At 46.6% G+C, this 18,751-nt stretch overlaps 1 protein-coding gene across 1 annotated transcript in view; it reads right to left on the bottom strand.

Moving 5' to 3' along the window:
• Window positions 1-883: 883 nt before the first annotated feature.
• The window catches only part of limk1a (LIM domain kinase 1a), a 34,769-nt gene continuing 16,901 nt past the window's right edge, over window positions 884-18,751 (bottom strand). The window contains exons 3-16 of the mRNA XM_068745810.1: window positions 17,275-17,413; window positions 7,548-7,657; window positions 7,172-7,387; window positions 6,865-6,970; window positions 6,146-6,336; window positions 5,513-5,699; window positions 5,236-5,322; window positions 3,653-3,784; window positions 2,545-2,604; window positions 2,173-2,238; window positions 1,740-1,893; window positions 1,600-1,655; window positions 1,160-1,317; window positions 884-1,043 (exon numbers count right to left, since the gene is read on the bottom strand). Of these exons, the coding sequence (XP_068601911.1) occupies window positions 884-1,043; window positions 1,160-1,317; window positions 1,600-1,655; window positions 1,740-1,893; window positions 2,173-2,238; window positions 2,545-2,604; window positions 3,653-3,784; window positions 5,236-5,322; window positions 5,513-5,699; window positions 6,146-6,336; window positions 6,865-6,970; window positions 7,172-7,387; window positions 7,548-7,657; window positions 17,275-17,413 (1,822 nt within the window). The remainder of the gene's footprint in view (window positions 1,044-1,159; window positions 1,318-1,599; window positions 1,656-1,739; window positions 1,894-2,172; window positions 2,239-2,544; window positions 2,605-3,652; window positions 3,785-5,235; window positions 5,323-5,512; window positions 5,700-6,145; window positions 6,337-6,864; window positions 6,971-7,171; window positions 7,388-7,547; window positions 7,658-17,274; window positions 17,414-18,751) is intronic.

The following is an 18,751-nucleotide window of genomic DNA, read 5'->3' as shown; positions in this document are numbered from 1 at the left end:
GAGGCATCGGAGGAGAGGATTTACACGCAGCGATATTTACAGCAAGGATTTACATGTAAACAAACGGCAGAGGGGCGAAAGCTGATTGGACAGACAGCGGACCAATGAGGTGGGACCTGGCGGGACACAAGGCGAGAGGACAGGCCTATCGCCTCGTCCCGTTCCCCAATCCCATCACATGGTCAGAATATGCAGATTGAGCTCCGCCTCTTTAACCTAATTTAAATGTGATAATCCCAAATAACGAGCGACTTCCAACGGAGGCAAACTTTCACTCGCCTTCATTTTGAGTGTGTCGGCCAATAAAAATACGGCAATGTCGCATATGTATCTAAAATATGTCTGTGCATTTACAATATTTAAAAGATTTACAGTGCTAAAGGTGACCTTCAGTGGTTGGTGGTGTTTCAGGCGGGAGATGGAATATGCTAATAGCTCTGGAAAATAACGAGCGTGTGATGCTAAATCAGTGCATAATTAATGAGGGAGGTGCAGCGCCACATGTTCATGAGCAATGATGCCGGGGGGGGGGGGGGGGGGCTTGACCCGACAGCATTATTTACAGTCACGCACTCTTTAGCGAGCTGCTTGAATCTCGAACGTGGACAGTGAGATCATCGCCTGTGACGAGCCCCGGGGTCCGACCCACGCCTTTGTGTCCCGATTCAGTTTTCCACATGAATAGACACACGACAGCAAATACAGCAAGTTAAACGTGAGATTGCATATGAAACGTTCCCCTTTGGAATCAATCAGTGTGTGTGTGTGTGCGCGCGCCTTCCTCCTGAGTCTGTTGAGCCGGCCCACACCCGCAGCTTCAAACACAGAGGAGTGCTTTGGCCACGCCTCCAGCCGCTGCCCCGCCCCCCCCCTTTATTTCTCCTCAGCTCTCCTCCGGCTGTTCAGGGTGCGGCTGCAAGCGGTTTTCGGGGTTCTCCCAGAAGGCCCTGTGCAGCTGGTCCAGTTCGGACACCAGAGGCAAACCGATGTCCAAGCGCATCTTCAGGCTCTCCAGCCACTCCGTCAGTTTGGAGAACGCAGGCCTGGAGGTTTGGGAAGCAGACAGGATCACGTGTACAGACGCGAGCTGGACTCTAGGCCAATATTTCTCGCTCCCTTTCGGAAACACTTCAGGTTGAATCCGCGGTAGAAATCTGACCGTTTGTCCGCGTCGAGGTCGCAGCACACAGCGGCCACGGGGAAGAACGCAGGGGGGCAGTTTTTGGGGCAATAGTGCTCCAGGAAGCCAGAAACGTTCAGTCCGAAGTCCGTTGCCCTGGGGAGGTAGTCGGGGTCAGCGTTCACCCTGCCGATGATCTGGAAGGAGAGGGAGAGTCAGAGCGAGGCAGAGGAGGAGGAGCCGACCAAACCATCAATCGTCTGAATGAATGAATGAATGAGTGAATGAATGAATGAACATTTTAATCTGGTCGCTGAAAAACATTCTTAAAGTAGTTTAAAGTGGAGTTTAAAGGATTTGTACTCCAAAGCGAGATGGAAAGCCCCTCTCGAATGCAATGAAGCCACCTGCGATCATTAAACAGCAATCGATGGGAAATCAGTCTGGGCTTCAATGAATGCCAGCGAAGCGTCACTCACTTCACAGAGCATGATGCCGAAGGAGAAGATGTCCACTCTCTCATCGTAGCTCTTCCCTGGGGGGGGGGGGGGGGGGGTCAGAACACAGTTAGGCTGCAGAGGTCAGAGATCTCGTCGTCAGCTGAAGCGCCGCATCGTACCGTGAATCATCTCCGGCGCCATCCAGTAAGGGTTCCCCACCACGGTGTACCTCTTCCTGCGGTCGGGCCTCCTCAGGCCCGACAGCTTCTCCTCCTGCTTGTCATCCACCATCAGCCGCGACAGCCCGAAGTCGGCCACCACCACGGCGTTGTTCTGCAGCAGGGAAGGGAAACGGCGTTGGCGAGGCCGGTCGATTTCGTTCAGTCCAGTTTTTTCTCTTCTCTTTGGATGAGCTCGAAGTCATCAAAGAGAAGACGCGGCGCCATCGCTGTCGGAGCTGCTGCAAGAAGGCTTCGTCTGCAACGACTCTCCTTTGTTGCTGCAACCGAGGCGACCCAGCAGACGACAGGCGCACGGCCTGAAATCAATCAAACATTCCCGCGGCGTGCACAGCTACGTGCACAGATCGGCACACGCTTACGGGGCGCTTACCTCTCGGACTAGACAGTTGTGTGAGTTCAGGTCTCTGTGGATTATGTTCATGGAATGCAGGTAAGTCTGAGCAACGGACGGACGGACGGACGGACAGGATGAGAAACAGAGAGAACAGATTAGTAACGCCACACCAAGAGGAACAACGCTGCATTGTTTCAATCCAGTAGCTGCTGCTGCAGAAACAATCATCAAGTCATGCCCCCCCCCCCTATTCTTCATTGTGCTCATATCAAGGGAAAACAGTAAAATGGTCTAATCCTGCAGGAATTCTCTCTGAAATGTCCACAGAGGGGGATGGAAAACAATAGTAGAAGGTGTTGTAGCTCATTGTGGCCACCAGAGGGAGACAGCGCCTTCACATGGACTCACCATCCCAGCAGCGATGTCACAGGCGAAACTGACCCTCTGGTTCCAGGGATAGCTGCTGTCCTGTGAGCAGAAAGCAGTGGACGCCATTTACTTCACATTTACCGCCGACGAGGAGGTGATGTCTCTACTCAAAACATTCTGGACAGATCTGGATGATATTTTCAGGACATGTTGGGAATCTGACCAGGAACAGACGATAAAATGTTGCTCATGATCCAGAAGAGATTGTGGATTCTTGATTACTTAGACATTTTCAGTAACATTGCAGTCAATGGAGCTTAAAAAAATCTCAGTTGATTATTGACCGATGTTTATGGGATTTGACACAGTCATGTAGGGTGGGGGCCTCCATCTCACCGCCGAATTGGATCCAGATCGAATCCAGAATGGAGTCAGGAATAAATATTTAATTTTAACATTGAAATCCCCATTTACAGATTCAGAACGCTGTTAAAAATTAAACAACTCTGATTCACTTTTACTTTTCATGGTTGGTGTGTAAAGATTCCAAGAACAATCTAGAACCTTTTGATGATGATGCAGATTCACCATGTGGACGCTGTAGATCTAATTATGAGGAGAATGAGCTGCTTGGCGGAGGTCTGCGCTCTCTGAGTGCTTTTCTACTTCATATAAAATCCCATTCAGGCCAGAAATTGTCGCCTGACTGGCTTGTGCTGATCTGAAAACTCTGAAATACTCCTAAATTAAGTGCAACAAGAAAATGGTGGAGATTTACATTTATGGAAACAACTTTATGTGCTTCAGTTCTATTCCTTGATTCTCAGCCTTTTGTTTTTTGTTTTACAGCTGACTGGAATTTGCAGCATCATAAAATATGATTGGAAATGATACAGATATTGATTTAGTAGTTATGGCTGACTGTCTCGGACTAATGGCCGAAGCAGAAGGGCAGAAGCTCGCTCGATGGTGATTGTCAGCATGGATACAGACCGTGAAAGCGGCGCCTCGCAAGCCTTCTGACCTTTCGGGTTTTAAGCAGGAAGTGTTAGTCTTCAGTCTGAACTGGCTTTGAACTACTTGAGTTTCATGAGGCGGCCACATCTTTGAAGGCTGAACAGGAAGCAGACAAACACGGCGCTCTCACCATTTCCTTGATGATCTCCCTCAGCGTGCCGCCCTTTATGTACTCTGCAATGAAGTTGAGCCTCTTGTCCTTGTAGAGGACGCCGATGAACTTGAGCACGTTGGGGTGATCCAGACAACGCATGACCTTCACCTGAGGAAACAGTTTTATATACAGAACGGATCAATGACAAAAGCGCCTTCAAGCGATCAACCGAGCAGATCGGACGTCTGCTCACGATGGAGGTCGTCTTCATCACCTCGTGCTTCTCTGAGCAAAACTTCACAATGCTCATTTCCTGTTATGGATAACGTTGTGTGCTATACTGATGGGAAGAGCCTCTCCTCCTATTTACTGAAATAGTTACTTGAAAAAAACGGATTGATTAATTTTACAAGAAAAAAAGACGTAATGTTACGAGATGTTATTTCTGCCATTTGAAAGGCAGCTACTTTTGATAATACTGAGCTTGTGGCGTCTACGTTACAACAATGGGAAAGAAGCATCGTTTATATCTTGATAACGAATCACCGATGAGTTATTGATGCCGGAAGTCAATAAAGTTTCTGACTTTACCGAACTAAAGCTTCACAAAATGCTCAACATTTCTCATTGTGACGAAAGCGGCGCCGCGGCAGGCTCTCTTACAATGTTATTCTCGCAATATTGAGACTTTTCCCCTCGTAATATTAGGACTTTTTATTGTAACATTGTGACTTTTTTATCATAACATTGTGACTTTTTATTGTAACATTGTGACTTTTTTATCGTAACATTGTGACTTTTTTATCGTAACATTATGACTTTTTTCTCGTAACATTATGACTTTTTTTCTCGTAACATTACGACTTTAATCTCGTAACATGACAACTTTTTTTCTTGTAACATTCCGACTTTTTTTCTCGTAACATTACAACATTACGTAACACTACTCCGTCGTACTGGCTCCCGTCAAAGTTAAGAAAAACATTTGAAGTGGAACCTCAAAAACGGTTTGTATGAAAGACAAACACAATTCACACACAACTGCCTGAGCATGTGGTGTCGAAGCACGAAACAAGATCCCAAGAGACTGAGTAATGAGAGAGCGCCCCCCCCCCCAGCAGAGGAGCAATAATCCCGCCTCCCTCAGGGTTTGTGCTTTCAGCACTGTCGTCTGCACCAATTACAAAGCACAGACGTTACATTGGGCTACGACGACACTAACACAACACAGGAGGGAACAATTTACCCAAACTTTAAGCACTCCAGCCAGAAGGCGGTCACCCCATGCACACGCACAGGGGTAATTGAGTTCAGGGCAAATTGAGTTGAGGGGTAATTGAGTTCAGGGGTAAAAGCTCAGAGACTCTCACGCAAGCCTTGAGAGTTTTGACGGACGAGTTTTGGCTGAAAGTCTTTTGAAATGTTTGAAGGCAGCTTTTTGTCTCCTAGTTCATGTTCAGGTGATAAAAGCATCCTCTACATTCCGTTCTGCTGACTTGGAGTACAATAAATACTTTTCTTGAACATGCTGGTTGCAGATTTGAGTTTAGCCTCGGCCTCAAAGCGAATATATGTGACACAACATCTGGCAAGTTGCAGGAGGTGACGGCGCCGCTGACCTCTTTCAGGAACGTCCTCTGCGTTTCGTCATCAAAGCGGATCAGCTCCTTCATTACCATCACCTCGCCTGTCTCCTTGTGGGTCACCTATTAAAAGACAGATGAACCCACTTCATGTGAGACGCCTTATTCTGATGCAACCTTTGACCTCTTGGTTCCAATTCCCCTCTTGCTTTTTCCCAACGCTACCCTCATCTGGACAACGGAGGTACAACTACACAGTTCTATCTGGTCCTGGTGCACGCTACATCGAAACGGTGGCACGTGCACGTCTTACCTTGATGGCCTGTCCAAAGCATCCCTTGCCAAGCACCTCTCCGTGGATGAGATCAGACGGACGGAAGATACGGTGCGTCCGATTCGAAACGACACGGAGCGACTCGGAGCAATTGATGTCCTTTCTCTGGGAGCTCGGCGACGCTGCATTGCTGGAGCCTGGCGACTTATCGATGCTGCAGCTTCGCCTGAAGCGTGAGGGCGGAGACAGGAAAGGGTGGCGAGAAGAGAACGATACAGAAGGGAGAGGGGAGATGAAGGGGATGCAATGAAGATGGGGTGAAGAAGAGGGGAGCAGAGGAATTGATTACTTGAAGAACGGGGGAAAGAGAACATGTTCGATGTGGAACAAAACATTTTATTATTATTGCTATTCTGATTTAAAAGCTGACCCAGATTGATGCAAAGACTTTGAATTTTTTAAAAACTTCCTCTGGATTTTTTTCGGAAAGTAAAAGAAGAAATGAGCGAACATTTCAACCCTTTAGAGAAGTGGAGTCCAGAAATACTTCCACATAATGATGACGTGTAAACACACACGTAGCTGCTGTCAGATCTACGACCACAACTTCCAGCTTCATCATTGCTAAAAAAAAACACCGGATGGCGTCACGTGTTCTGTAATCGTCCTTACGTGATGATGCGGGATCTCATGGTACTGGCGTCGGTGCCGGTGCCGGGAGGCTGGGTGATGGGCAGGGCGGGGCCATCCGACAGCGGGGTGGACCGGGCGCCGGAGAAGCCCTCCTCCTGCACCCGACTGTGGGGGTCGTGCTCGATGGTGAGCTGCAGCAGCCGACTTGTTTCTTGGATCAGCAAATCGATCTGGAGAGGAAGAGGAGAGTTTGCCGTTACAGCATTAAACGACGTGAAGGAGACGCACCGCGCTGCAGAGGGACTCGCCATCCGAGTCTCACCGCCGCTCATTCGGCTTTATGAGGGAGCAATGCTATCAGATACTTAATCTAAAGCTTTTAGTCACTGACCTCTGCTGACCTTCAAAACAGCAGAAATCACTCCACTAAAGAAGTCTCCACTAAGCTCACGTTCCAGCCGGCGGCGCCTCACGACAATCAGGCGAGCGAACGTTAGCGTGTTTGTTGGTCTCAGCAGCAAACGACCGGCTAAATGTGACGGACTTCCTGTAAAATGTCCTTTTTGTAAATGAAAGGCTGCCGATGGCGAGCGACAGTTTACTGCGGCGCGCCGAACGACGCACCGTTTTAACCTGCAAAGAACCAGGATGAAGCATCGGAACCAGAAGTGATTTGAATATATATCGGGTTGCAGCACCGACTGACATCCTTGTTGCCCAGGTAACGGTCCTGTTAACGGAACATTCCCGGTTAATACCTCATCCAGGGGAACATTGTGAATGGGCGTCCCGTTGATTTCAAGGATCCGGTCTCCGACATGAATGGCGCCTTTCACATCCGGGCTGATGCAGTCCGAATCGACCCTGAGCAAAGAAGAACACGCGATTAATGATCGGATCGGATCGCGTTTCAGCTCGGTTCCTCTTCCTCCCACGTTGAAATGAATCTCTCGCTCTGAGCTTCCTCATCTTCTTCATCCATCCGCTCCGCCTGCTGGCGCACGCCGACACACACAATGGTGACAAACATCTGCCAAGCGCACAAGCACGCACTCGTGGACTCACTGGGAGACTCTGACAGTGTGTCCGTGTTCAGGGCTGCAGCCGTCGGCCGAGCCGAGCGGCTGGTCGATGGCCACGGAGAAACCTCGACCCCTGCGGCCGTTGGCGCCCTCCGCTAACGCCGGGATGGACACCAGGGTGACGGTGTGGGGGATCCGGGAGCCGGGAGAGTCCGGCAGCGACACTGGAGTGACAATGGTCTGGTAGTAACAGTGACCGCTGGAGCCAGAGCGGGAGAGACGAAGAGGAGCACAAAACCATCAAAATAATTCACCAGATTATGAGTTCAGGAGGGATTTAGGAAAAAAACAACAACAATCCGAGTAAAGAATAAAAAAAAGGTTCAGTTCAGGTTGGGTTTGACCGACTTGAGGCTCACCAGTAAAGTTTGGACCTCTCCACCAGCGCATACGTGTCTCCATCACCGATGAACGCCCTGCAGTTCAGGCAGGTGAAGCATTCTGGGTGATATTTCTGCTCCCCTGCGACCTGTTGGAGGAAACACGAGGACACAGTGAGGAGGAGCTTCCCGTGCAAGGACGCGAGACGAAGGACGTGAGACGAAGGACGCGAGACAAAGGACGCAAGACGAAGGACGTGAGACGAAGGACGTGAGACGAAGGACGCGAAGACGAAGGACGAGAGACGAAGGACGCTCTGGTGGATCTGGGACAGAAATCCACGCAAGGTTTCGTAACGTTGCAGATGTAGGTCGAGTTCTGGCCACTGCGGGCGATACTGAAAGCTAGAGATGGATTTCTCCGCTGCCAGGCCCCTCCCACTTTTACTAGGACTTGATTAAATCTGTCTGTCCTTCCGCACGCTGAGGGAGAAATCGATGAAGCGGCCCACATATAACATCGACGCCCTTTAACTGTTAGGTAATGTTGTGGCCTTTGATGCTAATGAACCCCCCCCCCCCTCCCATCGACTCTCATGATTAAACATGAGCTGCAACGTTCTGCACTGAAACTGGCGTCAGCTCGAGCTGTTTGCTCCCCCGAGGCTCTGCTTCCCGTTTCATGGACCTGGTGACAGGGCCTGTCGACCGCAATGACCTGTGATGCTAATTAAGTAGACCAGGAGTGAGGAGGGGCCCCAGAACCAAGAGCCGCCATGAACATTCACAGGAAGCACAGAGGAAACACGTTGAAAGTAGATCAATATCCTTCTGCATATGAAACCGACAATCCCAAGACAGAACCTTAAAGTTTACAGAAAGTCAGAGAAGAACCTCCAAACATCTAAAGAGGGAAATGTTTCTACACGACACTGAAACCAAACCGGGAAGTGGAGACAAAGAGGAAGGAACCGATGGAATCAATGCAGAGAGCCCCACCCTGCTAGTGAAACACACACACACACACACACACACACACACACACAATGAGGGCCCTCAGGTTGCAGGAAGATGCTGCACAATCATTTAGTTCTTTAAGTAATTGATGAGCACCTCCTTCTAGCTGACTCGCAGGACAACACGGCATCACTCGGCTCTGATTCAAGGAGGAAAGAGTTTCCTTTCTGTTTGACGGTCCTGCTGTCGTCGCTTCGCCCCCTCTTATAGTGTACGTGTAAGAATTCAGGACTCCAGGACAAGACATCAGGAGGCCAGGCAGCTGCTTCAAATCAGTGCTCAAAGTGTGTGTGTGTGTGTGTGTCACTGGAAATCGGAAACAGGAAGACAGGATGGATGATAAATGGACTGCACTTATACAGCGTGTTGGACAGTCAGAGCCGGGATTCGAGCCGCTGACCTACTGGTCACCGGACGACCAACAGCTCTGGATGCTGGATGGAGATGAAAAGGGTGTGTGACAGTCACACGTTGAAGACTGAGCGCACTAAATTCCCTGCAGCACTGATTGGCCAAGCAATGTAACGTGATCATCTGCAGCCAGTGACGGCTAAGTGGGGGCGTGTCATAACGAAATTACACGATGAGTCGGGTGTGTCTCGACCTCCAGGGCGGAGGCTCCGCCGAAGCCCTGAGACCGACTCACCGCCCTGATATTACTTATTACTACCACATACTTAAGTTACAAACATTACATATGCAATTGCATAGTTGTACAAATATATGGATTCCTTACTGCCGTAAGAACCTCCGCTGAGGAGAGGCGGAGGTTCTGTCATCGCCGGCGTCTGTCTGTTAGCAAGATAACTCAAAAGTTTCTGGACGGATCCCGTTGAGATTTTCAGGAAATGTTGGGAATGTTACCAGGAACAGATAATTAAACAGGATAAGAGATCCTGGATCCTGGATTACTTCAATGGAGCTTAAAGATTAATTCCTCAATATCTCGGTTGATTATTGACCGATGTTTATAGAATTTGACCCAGTCATGTAGGGTGGGGGCCTTGATCTCACCACTGAATTTCATTTGAATATGATTCAGAATGGAGTCAGTAACAACATTAAAACACCATTTACAGATTAAAAATCAGTTAAAAATACACATCAACTCAGTTTCACTTTTACTTTTGATGTTTCCAGATACCAAGAACAATTCATAACCATTTGGTGATGATCCAGATCACAATGTGGACGGTGTAAATCTAATTTTGAGGGGAATGAGCTGCTTTTCTAGTTATAACATAGATCTTTTTAATTTATCAGGTTGAGAAAACCACCGTACTCCATCGATCAACAATCAAACTTCAAGTAAATAGTATTAATAATACATAAATAAAAATATCATCCAACACAAGTTATGACATCAACTTTGTTCAAAACTCTCTTATGGGCGAGAGGCAGCAGCATCGCGTGGCCACACACAGACAGACAACCGTTCACGCACACACAACGGACAAGGGAGGAAACTGGAGAACCCGGGGAAAACCCACGCAGACACGGGGAGAACATACGAACTCGGACCCGGTACCTCCTCGATGTGAGGCGACAGCGCTACTCGCTACGCCACCGTCCCGTCCCTGGTGACAAACCAACACATCTGAAATCACAATAGCACATGTCTGGATTCTGTCTGTATGAATGACGCCAATACCAACGTGCACCCCAGATGTAAACCCAGACTAAGAGAGCATCACTATTTCATATAAAACGGCGAGTCAGCGCTTTAATCCGTGACCCGCTCACAGGCTACTGGGCGGCTTGTAAAGCAAGAATGAAGTCATTGAATGAAATGTCTCACGTCTACGTTGAACTTTTAGCCTCGGAAACGCGGTTCTTGATGCTTTTCTGGACGCACACTGACGGGAAATGTCGTGTTTGGGTTTTGCACTATTTTGCAGCATTTTACAGAACAAACGTTTTGTTTGAAACTCGTGCAAACTGAGGACGTGTGTGTTTGTGTTTGTGAATGTGCTCACAGTCCCACATAAACACCAGTCGGATGGTCTGACTTCACTCCCATCTGGCTAAAAGCAGAATGCTGACCTCATGGCAACACCGCCGAAGGTGATTGTGAGTGGCCTCGCTAAATTATGGGATATCTGGCAACACTGTAGCTCATGTTTGGTGTGTTGAACTTAATCTGCAAGCCTCCCTCATTGGCTGAACGTTGATCAGAGGTCACGAGTGACTGACCTCCCACAGTCAATAAATAACCTAACTAACTATGTTTATAAAGTGACCTCATAAAGATGTGTTCTGTACCCGACCCTCCCTAGAACCAGAACCGGATCCGAGTCCAGAAATACATCAAAGGGAAATTCTAGTGTTGAACAATAAAGAAATCATGCTTTTCAAAACGCCTGGATCCACATGGTGATCTGGATCAAAAGGTTCTACATTGATCTCGGTATCTTTATACACCAACCATGAAAAGTAAAAGTGAATCAGAGTTGATGTTTTTAACAGATTGTTGAATCCATAAATGGCGATTTAATGTTAAAATGTAATATTTTTTTCCTAACCTCATTCTGGATCAGATCCAGAAGACATTTTTCACGATAGTTCTTATCGGATCCCTTCATGACTGTGAATTAAATGCACATTTTACAAGATATTTTGTGTGTGTGTGTGTGTAAAAGCCTCCATTATAAGTAAATGGGAAACTCCTGATTGTTTTGTATGCAGACAGGCATCCGGATCGCTCTCAAAATTTAACAGGATGTAAGTTAGATCAAGACCCATCTCCAGATTTGTATTCATCAAGCAGTTTTTCTGTAATCCTGCTAACAAACAAGCGCCGTCAAAAACAGAACCTTCTTGGTGGAGGAAATAATCATTATGAGATATTCTGAATAAACATGTTGACGTGACTCCTTTATTTTACCTGTGCATCATCTGTGTACAGGCGTGGTTGCAAATAATTCATTTTTCAAATGAGATTATTAAAAAAAAAGAAAAAACACAACCTCCTCGGCAGAGGTGTGATTGAACGGTTTCAACCTGACGACTGTAGGAACAGAAACAAAGTCTGAGTAAGACATGATGCCCATTTGCTTTTAGAGGTGCAATCAAACAAACACAATTAAACCGAAAGCCCGGGAGAGGAAACAGTAGCCCACATTGATGCCCTTACAATGGAAAGCCCCTTCAGCCCCACAGTGAACGCAGGCCTCAGCTCTAGGAACCGTCTCCATCTTCCTCCTCTCACATCCTCTGAGGAATACCTGCATGTAGGTGGCGAATCCAAATGACAGCGTGCAGCGATCTATTCATTAGACGGGACTTGCTATCTCGGAGTTGTGTGCCTCCTGAATGCCATATATCCTGCCTCTAAAAATAGAACACACGCCGTGGCTCATCAGTTTTTCATGATGAGGGGAAGAAAAAAAAAAGATCTAGAGCACAGAAAAGATGGACAGATGTGCAACGACTGGGAAACACGCTGACCCAGTTCAAGGTGACAGACGAATCAGGCAGCACCACGATTTAAGAGGAGACGTAAGGATGGAACGAGCATCTGGAAACTCAGCCTCCCAGGAAACACACCGAGGAACCCGGAGCAGCGCCGGCGGACAGCCTCACCTTCTTGTCCCGCTTCCACAGCCTGAGACAGCAGGAGCTCCACAGAAACACGTCTCCCACCATGTCAGCGAGGGCTGGCGTCTGTCCTAGCTCATTCTCTCTCACAACAAAACACTGTCGGCCGCCAAACCGGCCGGAGGAGGGACGAGAGAGAGAGAGAGAGAGGGGGAGCAGCCCACGCCTTTGCAGCTGAGCTCATCTGCGAATCAATGTCACTCCCCTCCCCTCCGCTGCCCTCCTCCTGTCGTCCACTTTCGCTATGACCTCATCGTTTCCGGTTTGGCACGGGCCCCTCCTTGCACACGTGCCACCCGGCTGCCACAATAGAGCCGTAAAAACCAGCAGAGCAACGGAGGAAGTCTTCATTCAGCATGCTAGTAATATAAATAATAATAAAGTTTAAGCAGCATTCTATTTATGGAAAGAGATATTCTTTTCAGTCCTTCTTTGGTGTTTTCTTTAATACTGCATCATATTTCAGACAATATGTTCTCCAGGTTTAACAAACGCAGCGTTTGATTGATTTGGCTCACTTTGCCTCTATCCCGTCCGGCTGAAAAACGGAACGCCGACTCATGCCTCATCATCAAAGCCTCGTAAGAAATGGAGGATTCCCGTCCGCTGAACGCTGAAGGGCTTTAACTGTGGCATGGATGCAGCAGCTGGAGCGTCTGCAGAAACAGCACAGAGATGCAACTTCAAACGGTCAAAATGGAGGCAGGCGAGGCTACAGGCTAAATCATGACCCTTTAAAGCACATTTAATAAAAGGGTTATTACACGGTAACAGAAGTCAATGCTAATAGCAGTCTGTCTCATTTATCTTTCACAGCTCCCCTTATAATCAAGACAATCGCTACTTCTTCTTCTTCATTTTCGCCACAGCAAATCAACCTTCTCCACTTCACCCCGTCCTTTGCATTCGCCCCCCCCCAACACCAGCCGCTACTGGAGGAAATACTGCAACAGCCCACAGCCTGCCCACTTGGGGGGAGTTCAGCCCACAGAGGCTGCTGCTGCTTTCGTCACAGTTTCCACGCTGGAAAGAGGAAATACTAAACGAGTTTCCAAAAACACTTTTAGTAAAGGTCATACACACACACACACATACACACACACACACACACACACACACACACACACATACACACCGTATTTTCCGGACTATAAGTCACACTTTTTTTTAAATAGTTTGGCTGATGCGACTGATATATAATATAATATATATATATATATTAAAATATGTACAGCGGACCACCAGCTATCCGCAGTGGCGCAGTGGTTGAGAGGGTTGTCCTGTGATCGAGAGGTTGGCGGTTCAACTCCCGGCTCAGGCACATGTGTACGCTGTCGTTGTGTCCTTAGGCAAGACACTTCACCCACATTGCCTGGGTGCATGCGCACGCGGCGATGTGCCAAATTGCCCTCTGAGGGACAAAATCAATAAAAAGTATTTAGTATTAGTTCCAACTCAAGTATCGGTGACATTTTTTTCTGCTGTCCAGTGCAGCGAAGAATGCAGCGACGTGGACATTGGGGAGACCAAACAAGTACTCCACAAGCATCTGGCTCAACACAGGAGAGCCAACTCCCCAGGATGACTCAGCAGTCCACCTGCACGTGGAAGACACATGACACTCCTTTGAGGACAGTAATGTCCAGGTTTTAGCCAGGGAAGAGAGATATTTTGAGAGAGGAGTTAAACCAGCACATATGGTGGTTGACAAAGATATGCTTCCGGCCCAGGTTCCCCGTCGGGGGGCGGCCCCCTTCCGGGATCACAGATGTGTCTCCGCGGGTTGAGGGTCCTGAAGTGGAGCCTGCTGTGGATGGAGTGGCTGCTGACTGTGGCCTACGCGGACGCCAGTTGTGACAGGTTCCTCAAACCACAGAGAGATGAAGGACCAGACTCAAGGGGCTGAAGCAGCGCTGGCCCGATGGCCCAAAAGGACGGGAAAAGGGAAGCTCCCTGTGAAAGACACACATCCAGTGTGTTCTGAGTTTAGTTTTACGTTTCTTAAAAGGTGATTGGAGCTGCATTATTGTTTTACCCTGAGCTCCTTGCAGAGAAGCAGACTGGTACCGGTAAATGTGGAGATGGCAAATCCATTTGTCAGTCAGACGTGTGTTGGGAGGATAGAATGAAAGACGGTCAGCAGGAGAGAAAATGCAATTCAATCAGTTGCCCCCGTCTTCAGTTTTAGTGAGGGTAGTAAATGTGACATCCTGACTGAATTATCAGCATTTCTACTGGAGGCTGCTGACAGGAGCAAATGCTGCAGACGGAGCTGAAGAAACAAACCTGTCTCCAGTATAATGTTATAATCCAATAATCACATTCAGCTTCTATGAACCAATCAAGTTATTTTGAGCTGCACAGCTCATTTGTGAGTCAATAAAACAATCTAAAAGGCCACTTGGGTTTGGAGCTTCCAAGGTTTGAAAATTGAGCCTGCATTAACAAGAACTTCTAAAAATGCTGCCTAGCATGGAATCCTGAACGTCCCAGTGTTTGATGAACAGGTAGCTGACATTTGGTCATTCTTAACAAAAGAAGAGATGTCCTCCAGCTGGGTCTCAAAGTAACTGGCTTTTTTAATCACACAAATGCATTCGAGTCTCTCCACAGAGTTACAATGTGAGGGCAGGAAACCCACAATTCATTTGTCTGTCTCTACACCTGGAAAGGACATCGGCCACACATGAGGCTCATGTCTAGGGTTCTTATCTGTCTGGGTCAGCACTGAGGCTACTTCCCAAACAGGACTCACCCCAGGAGTGGGCGTGAAACTTGTTTAGACACAAGACGCTGACTCATCACTGCATCCGAGAGACTGGGGGGCGTGTTTTCCCCGTCTGTGACAGCAGTTAGATTCGCCTTGTGCGTCGTCCGCAGTGCCGCACAATCATGAGCAGCCGACCTTGGTCTGCATGTCCACACACTAATGAAAGTGCTCTGGCCATCTTGGCATCCAAGTGCAACTGCAGAGACAGTCAATCACTGCACTCTAAGAGGAGCCAATAATCCAATGAGAAAGAAGAGGAGAGGCGGGGCAGCTATCCTCCACCTAATTCACTCTAGACTCTCCTACAAGCTTCATCACTGAAATTGCACTGCAAAAGCACAAGCTAGAGGCCGTGAAAATGACAACACACACACACACAAGCACAAACGTGCACCAATGATTTCCCTCCAGCATGGCCTTGACACACGACCTGCCACAAGCTGCTGGCTGCAGCATCCGACCGGAGTCAGAGAGGCTGCTTCATTGAATATTTATTTAACAGGCCACAAAACATCCTGCAAAAGATGCACTTTTCTCCATGAAGGCTAAAAAGAGACGCAGCAGAACTGATACCTTGTCTGAAATGAAAACTTAAACTTGAATTAAAATACTTGTGCAGATTAATATCTAAGCTAAATGGCACTCTGCCCTCTCAGATCCGGAGAACGCTTTCTCAAATGCAAATGGCGAGTTTGATTTATTTTATAATAAAATGCAGTTGCTTAGTTTTATGGATGCTGGATGTGTTCACACACAAGATGAGTGAACATGCAGATGAATATATCTCCCCATCATTTCTACATCAGAGGGATAATAAATAAACTGCAGGAAAAAAAGAGCAATTATTCTGGAGATGAATGTTCTGTTAATCATTTAAATTCATCCACACTACAAAATGCTTTGTGCATGATTTTGGAGAGGTATGTTTTAGAGTGTGTGTGAATTTTGAATTTTGAAAAAGTATTACATTTTGACATAATGCGGTATTATTACATAATGCAGTGTTATTACCTAATGCGGTGTTATTACCTAATGCGGCGTTATTACATAAAGCTGTGTTATTACCTAATGTGGTGTTATCACATAATGCGGTGTTATTACATAAAGAGGTTTTATTACATAATGCGGTGTTATTACATAAAGAGGTTTTATTACATAATGCGGTGTTATTACATAATGCGGAGTTATTACATAAAGAGGTTTTATTACGTAATGCAGTGTTATCACCTAATGCGGTGTTATTACATAAAGAGGTTTTATTACATAAAGAGGTTTTATTACATAATGCGGTGTTATTACATAAAGAGGTTTTATTACATAATGCGGTGTTATTACATAATGTGGTGTAATTACATAATGCGGTGTTATTACATAATGCGGAGTTATTACATAAAGAGGTTTTATTACATAATGCGGTGTTATTACCTAATGCGGTGTTATTACATAATGCGGTGTAATTACATAATGCGGAATTATTATCTAAAGCGGTGTTATTACCTAATGCGGTGTTATTACATAATGCGGTGTAATTACATAATTCGGTGTTATTACCTAATGCGGTGTTATTACATAATGTGGTGTTATTACATAATGCGGTGTTATTACATAATGCGGTGTTATTACCTAATGCGGTGTTATTACATAATGCGGTGTTATTACATAATGCGGTGTAATTACATAATGCGGTGTTATTACCTAATGCGGTGTTATTACATAATGCGGTGTGATTACATAATGCGGTGTGATTACATAATGCGGTGTTATTACATAATGCGGTGTTATTACATAATGCGGTGTTATTACATAATGCGGTGTAATTACATAATGCGGTGTTATTACCTAATGTGGTGTTATTACATAATGCGGTGTAATTACATAATGCGGAGTTATTATCTAAAGCGGTGTTATTACCTAATGCGGTGTTATTACATAATGCGGTGTAATTACATAATGCGGAGTTATTATCTAAAGCGGTGTTATTACCTAATGCGGTGTTATTACATAATGCGGTGTAATTACATAATGCGGTGTTACATGCTGCCTTTTCAATAATACAGCAGCAAAGACCCAACCTATTGTCCATCGGCTTGCCGGTGCTTCTATTCTGCACACGAGCCTCTCCTGGGCCGCTGGTGGTCTGTAAACCAATCTGAGGGAGCAACCAGAGGCACCGCGGTCAGGTACCGACCTGGCCCGGATCCCACACGCATGTCCAGGTCGCCCGGACCAGGGCGGCTGTGCAGACACGGCCTCAGGAGCGCGTCTGCCCTCCTCTTGCATGTCCGCAACGATGTCACAGAGCCGAGGTGTAACTTGAATAATATCAGCAAACAAAGAACCAGGGAGGTGAGGAGAGATGAAACAGCCGACGGATCCTCTTACCATGATGAGGCCAGTGGCGATCGGGTCGTTGCAGCCGTGGCACAGCTCCCCGAATTTAGCCCAGTAGTCCTTCTTGCAGAAAAGTCGGCCATCTTTTTCGTAATACCAGTGGGACAATGAGGCGCTGCATTCACAACACCTGAAAGAGAAGGAGATTCATGAGCAGCTGGGATCGCAGAGAAAGTCGGAAAGGGTCAGGGAAAGTCCGAAACGGTTCCGGGATGTAACTCAAATCCTGAATCTACTGAAAATGGCTCATTACTACACTTTAAGCAGCAACTCCAAATGCTTATACATTTAAATAAGCAGAAAATAAACTGTGCCCATCATCATCACCATCATCATCATCAGTGTGTCCCAGGACAGTCGCATCGAACGAAGCTGTTAGTGCGTTGGCTACAGTGTATTTTAATGCCCCTAATGACACCCTGCAGAAAGCCTAATTGTAGTTTTCATGGTGATAATGGGTCCCTGTGTGGGAATCTAAAAATGAGCTCACACTGTCAGACACCTCTGAGTGGGTCTTTAGGAACAACTGCCCCACTCAGGTACGGTAGCTCCCCAGGGTACAAATTCTAAACGCAACAAACGTTTCAGCGGGACGCCGACGCCATTGTGATTCATGTGTGGTGATTTATTTCGATCGATTGATTGATTTTTCTTTGAGGGGATGCCTCACAAAGAAGTCACGTGATGCATCTTAACCCTTTATTGCCAAACGTATCATATGCGATTCATGGCCTTTCAGGATTTGAGACTTCTACTTCAGAAGTTTGATTTTTTCCTTCACCGAAGTAGCTGATAGATGCAAACCAAAACATGCATCTGTATTTTCCATGAAGTTACATAAATTAGAGCACTTCTATAAATTTTTGAGATGACAAATTCGTCAGAAGGTTCCATGCAAGTTCCTTATTTTCCAAAAACGAAAGTGTTCTGACAATTCCTTCATGGTGCGGACTTTAAAGGGAATTTATAAGTTTGTTAACTTTAGGTTGCAGCAGATCTTAGCCAATCACAGCACCGAAGTATGGACAAGCCAAAAGCAGACAGTATGCAAATAAAAAGGTGTTTAAATGACATCAAAAGTGAACACCGACTGCTAGAATATATCTTTAGCTTACTAGCGTCCCATTCAGGGTTGGGTAGAAACTAAGAGGCCAAACTTGTCGAAGGTGTTAAACTGCTAAAGATGCAGGATCAGACCGTTTGATATCAACTGATCTCTAGTCCGCTATCTGATCTGGCGTCTGACGCTCGAGTTGGACGGCGAACATCTGCCTGACGAGACAGCGGTGAAATTGTGATAATAGGTTGGTGTCTGTGTACAAATAAAAGCATTCAGCCCTGCTGCTTTCATGCATTGTTTAAAAAATAAAAAATAAAAAATACAGGTGACACAAAGTTATTTCACAGGAAGCGAGATGGGATCCAACAATTTGAGACGAAAGGTAACTGAAAAGCCACAATCTGATAT

Source organism: Brachionichthys hirsutus, chromosome 11, assembly GCF_040956055.1.
Source record: "Brachionichthys hirsutus isolate HB-005 chromosome 11, CSIRO-AGI_Bhir_v1, whole genome shotgun sequence".
In the NCBI taxonomy this organism is placed as follows: Eukaryota; Metazoa; Chordata; class Actinopteri; order Lophiiformes; family Brachionichthyidae; genus Brachionichthys; species Brachionichthys hirsutus.
The sequence above is the reverse complement of the archived record's forward strand: the minus strand, read 5'-3'. Positions and strand labels throughout refer to the sequence as shown.